General features: G+C 25.9%; 1 protein-coding gene across 2 annotated transcripts; it reads left to right on the forward strand.

Annotated features, from left to right (window-relative positions):
• Window positions 1-1,160: 1,160 nt before the first annotated feature.
• On the forward strand, window positions 1,161-3,576 carry LOC107029469 (nudix hydrolase 18, mitochondrial). Of its 2 annotated transcripts, none has more exons than XM_015230891.2 (5): window positions 1,161-1,351; window positions 1,432-1,519; window positions 1,632-1,715; window positions 2,669-2,797; window positions 3,221-3,576. In XM_015230891.2, the coding sequence occupies exons 1-5, from the start codon at window positions 1,281-1,283 to the stop codon at window positions 3,329-3,331; spliced, it is 483 nt and encodes a 160-aa protein (XP_015086377.1). In that variant the 5' UTR covers window positions 1,161-1,280; the 3' UTR covers window positions 3,332-3,576. The 2 variants fall into 2 exon arrangements, with proteins under 2 accessions (XP_015086377.1, XP_015086385.1); XM_015230899.2 differs by having other exon boundaries at window positions 1,212-1,351; window positions 1,447-1,519.
• Window positions 3,577-4,311: the final 735 nt, after the last annotated feature.

Here is a 4,311-nt window from a genome sequence, read left to right on the forward strand (position 1 = left end):
ATTCCAATAAATTCTAATTAGGGTATAAATTAAAAGAACAAAATAGAAAACTATTTTATTTGCGTCTCACGATTTATAACTTATTTTTCATTTAAGTCATTTCAATATTAAGTAAAATATCTTGCCTCATATTGTCATCGTAATACGTAAATTTAATAAATTGATATAAGAAAGAAGAAAGAAAGTTACATAAATGAACATGTGTGGCCTCTAACACGCATCCGCGGTTTTGATAGCTATCATATCACACAAAAACATCCAAATATAGACTATACTAAAATAAATAAATTATAAATCTCACTATAAAAACAATATAATAATTAATATGAATTGTATTAGAATGATTAAAATCTTTAATTTTAATATAGAAATTCTGAACTTTAGTTTTTTCACCTTTAATTGAGTTGTGTATCATATGATATAAATTTAATTGTATTTTAATATAATGTATCACATATCGAATGAAAATATTAAAAATTAATATTCTATATGTATAACTTGTTATCGTAGGTTGCTTATCAATTAGCGCTTTTATTTTTCGAAATTTAATTTGACTAGTCAATATATTTGTCATATTTTGCTTTTGGTTGGTTGAATTAACTAGTTCTTATATTAAATTAATTTAAATTTAAAAAATTAAAAAACTAGTAGAAATATATTATAAAACTAAAAATACATATAATTTAATTTTCAAAAAATATATAACAAATATTTTGAGACACATATATAAATGGCATAATATATAAATATACCCTTTAATTTGGCTTCGAATTACATTTATGTCCTTCAACTTTGAGTGTACACAAGTAGACACTTAAACTTGTATGAAGTTGAACAAATATACACACATGTCCTACATGTCATCCTACATATCATTTTTTGTCCTATGTGGTATCCTACGTGTATCGTGTCATATAGCACTCACGTGTTTACTTATTTAAAAGTTGGATAATTAAAATGTTTGTTTGAGCATTATGAAAGTTGGAGGTCAAAGTTAAAATTTGAAGTTAATTTTAGAGTTTAATATATGTATTATGCCTGTATAAATTTCTAATATATATTTTTTTTTTGGGTGTTGAGGGGGGTGGGGGGATGGTGGGTGTTTGAAGTAGTTGGTGGATTTTTTTTCTATTTAAAGGCCTTAGACAAAATTCAATTTCAAAAATTCTTCTCTCTTCTATTTCTTTTATCATCCTTTTGTTTATTTTCTTTCTAAAACACAAAAATTTGCCTATTTTATCCTTTTTTTTTTTAAGAAAAAATTTTTTTAAGAAAAAAAAATGGTTTGTATGGTTTCTCGTACAGGAAGGCAAATGCAGAGGTACAATAAAGGTCATCGTCTTGTTGTTGGGTAGGTGTAATTTTTTAAATTTTTTTAAAAAAAATTGTCCTAAATTTTTTTTTAAAAAATTAATAATTATTTTTTTTCAGATGTATTCCATATAGATTTACAAGAAATGGTGAATTTGAGGTGCTTGTAATTAGTTCACAAAAAGGTCATGCAATGATGTTTCCCAAGGTACATATATATGAAATATTGTTTTTTTCGTTAAATCTTTTTTAAACAGACTAAAAAGAAAAACTTTGTTATATTAATTAAAACGAAAATAATATTAAAATTATATTTTTAGGGAGGATGGGAAACTGATGAATCAGTAGAAGAAGCAGCTTCTCGTGAATCCCTTGAAGAAGCTGGTGTTCTTGGCATTGTTCAGGTAATTTAATAAATAAATATTTTTATTTTATTTTTATACAAGTTGTAATATTTAATTAGTTAGCAAATAATTTGACTGGATACAAATTTTAAAAAATATCTCCAAATAAAAATAAAGTTTACGTACACTCTCTTTTAATCAGATTCTATATATGAAATTACACAAATCATGGTGTTGTTATAATTAATGTGGTGTTGTGTTTTGAGTGGACATAGAAGTTAATAAAGATTGATATTTTTTCTGAATTAGTTATTGTTTGCAACAAATTTTAAACATATGAAAAATAAATAAATCATACAAATAAAATATGAAGAAACGTGATTTTATTCATCAAGATTGTGAGTATAAATCTGTTCCCCCCTTAATTCTACTCTCTAAGATGATTTATCTATGATTCGAGGACCGTTAGTGGCGTATTTCTCGAACTAGGATGATTTAGATTTGACCTCTATGAATAATCCGTCAATTTGTGGAGTATTCGAGATCTTGATCTCTTTGTGGATTTTTCGAGATGCCTTTTAAGGGAATTTAGTACCCTTTATATAGGCATAAACTAGGATTTAGGGTTAATTAGCCTTCAAGAATCATTATCTGAGTTGAACACCATTTGTAGAGTTCTAACTTGAATTGAACGCATCTTGTAGAGTCCCACAAAATTTTAATGTCTACAGTTATTTAAAATAAATCATAAATATTCGTATATCTAAAAATTTCTAATAGAATCGGTCTTTTACCTAACAAAAGTAGAATATTTCTTCTAGTTATCGTTGGATATCTCAATCGTACACATTTTTTTTTGGCCTCTAGTGAGTTACAGACGCAATTCGTCCAGTAAGAGAAGTTTTAGAGTCGATTTTTTTTTAAAGAAATGTATGATACGTAAATTAGTTATTAAATGTATATAATTACTTTTTGGTATAGAAATTTTAATAATTTGTGTGTGTTTTTTTCAGTGTGAATTAGGAAAATGGAGATTTAAGAGCAAGAGCCAAGGCATTTATCATGAAGGTTACATGTTTCCATTGCTTGTTACTGAACAACTCTCACTTTGGCCTGAACAAAATCTAAGAAAAAGAGCATGGGTGAGTATTTTATAATATTTTGAACGTCCTAAAAAAAAATTTAATAACAAAAAAAAGTTAAGATTTATTTTTTAAGTAACAAGAAAAAACATATTCAGTAAGATTTTATTTGTGGGAATTAAAAAAGATGGAGCGTAGACAGACCTAACTTATTATTCGTATCTTGTGTGAGGTAGGAATCATAAGCGAAGTCAAGTGGGAGCAAGGGATTTAATTTCATTCAACACAAGAAATTATACATATATTTAAGATTTAAATTATTCTTTAAGAAAAATATTCATTAGATATTAAATTTGCTTACCCTATTAGTGAAAAATTTGAAGGTAGTTACTTAACAATATATTATAGATGAATTTCATAATTAATTTTTTTTTTTTTTTAGTGAAACCAAACTAAAATTTTATTTTGATTTTATTTGTGTAGATGACAGTGGAGGAAGCAAGTGAAGCTTGTCAACAATGGTGGATGAAAGAAGCACTTGAGAAATTAGTTAATAGGTTAAATTCATCAGATTTTGAAAGTTCTATTAGCTAGAAAAAATATAAAATAAAATAATTGATTTTCTTTAGGATTTTGTAAATAAATCTATAGAGAAAAAAAAGTCCAATGATGTTCATAAATGTTGGATAATCAATGGGCTTTCAAAACTGTATCATTTAGGGCCAATGCTTGTGAATTTTTGTTTATTGTTATGTTTGTTGATCATTTAGCTTAGTTACATAACTATGATTTTGATCTTAAATGTTTCAGATAATATATAAATATGTCGTTTAATTTAACTTTAGATGATATCACTATTCTTGATTATGAAGTTTTTCAGCAAAAGTGTCCATCGAGAACAGTGTGGAGCCAGATAGGATCGAGGGGAAGAAACCTATATCATTTGTATATTGTTAAAGATATTTTTCTTAAGGATATATAGTAGATGTTGAACCCTTTTAAATTTGTCGTGAGTTTACTTCTTCATATTTTAAACCCTTTTAGTGAAAATTCTGACTCCGACATTACTATCTAACTAGTTGCAAATGTTGTCTTGGAGTTGTTGTATGAGAAATGAGGGACTATTTTGTAGCTACCTAAGTTGGAGTTTTTTTACGTATATATAATATAATATGTTGAATTCTCGTAATTTTCAAGTATATTTAATTCTTTATATTTTAATTCTCTATAATAAAAATTTTAATTTTGTCACTGCAGACAAGCTTATACTTGAAAACTACGAGATTTCAACATATTACCACTTGTATCAAGGTTGCATTGATCATGTTATAATCAAGATTATTTGATGTTTAACTTAAAAAACTAAAAAAAAATATTGCACCTTATAAATAAGAAGAAAAAGAGTAAGGCTAAAGCCAAAAATAAATAAATATATTTTTATATTTTCCGTTATACTTGATTTACTCTAAAAGCAAACATTTTTTTGTTTTTTTTTCTTTTTAAGAGAACCATGCTTTAACTTCCACGCTATTATTATTATATCCCCTCGTTGCTTCTACTTCTTGTAAACTAAT

This window comes from Solanum pennellii, chromosome 1 (genome assembly GCF_001406875.1).
Source record: "Solanum pennellii chromosome 1, SPENNV200".
NCBI lineage: Eukaryota > Viridiplantae > Streptophyta > Magnoliopsida > Solanales > Solanaceae > Solanum > Solanum pennellii.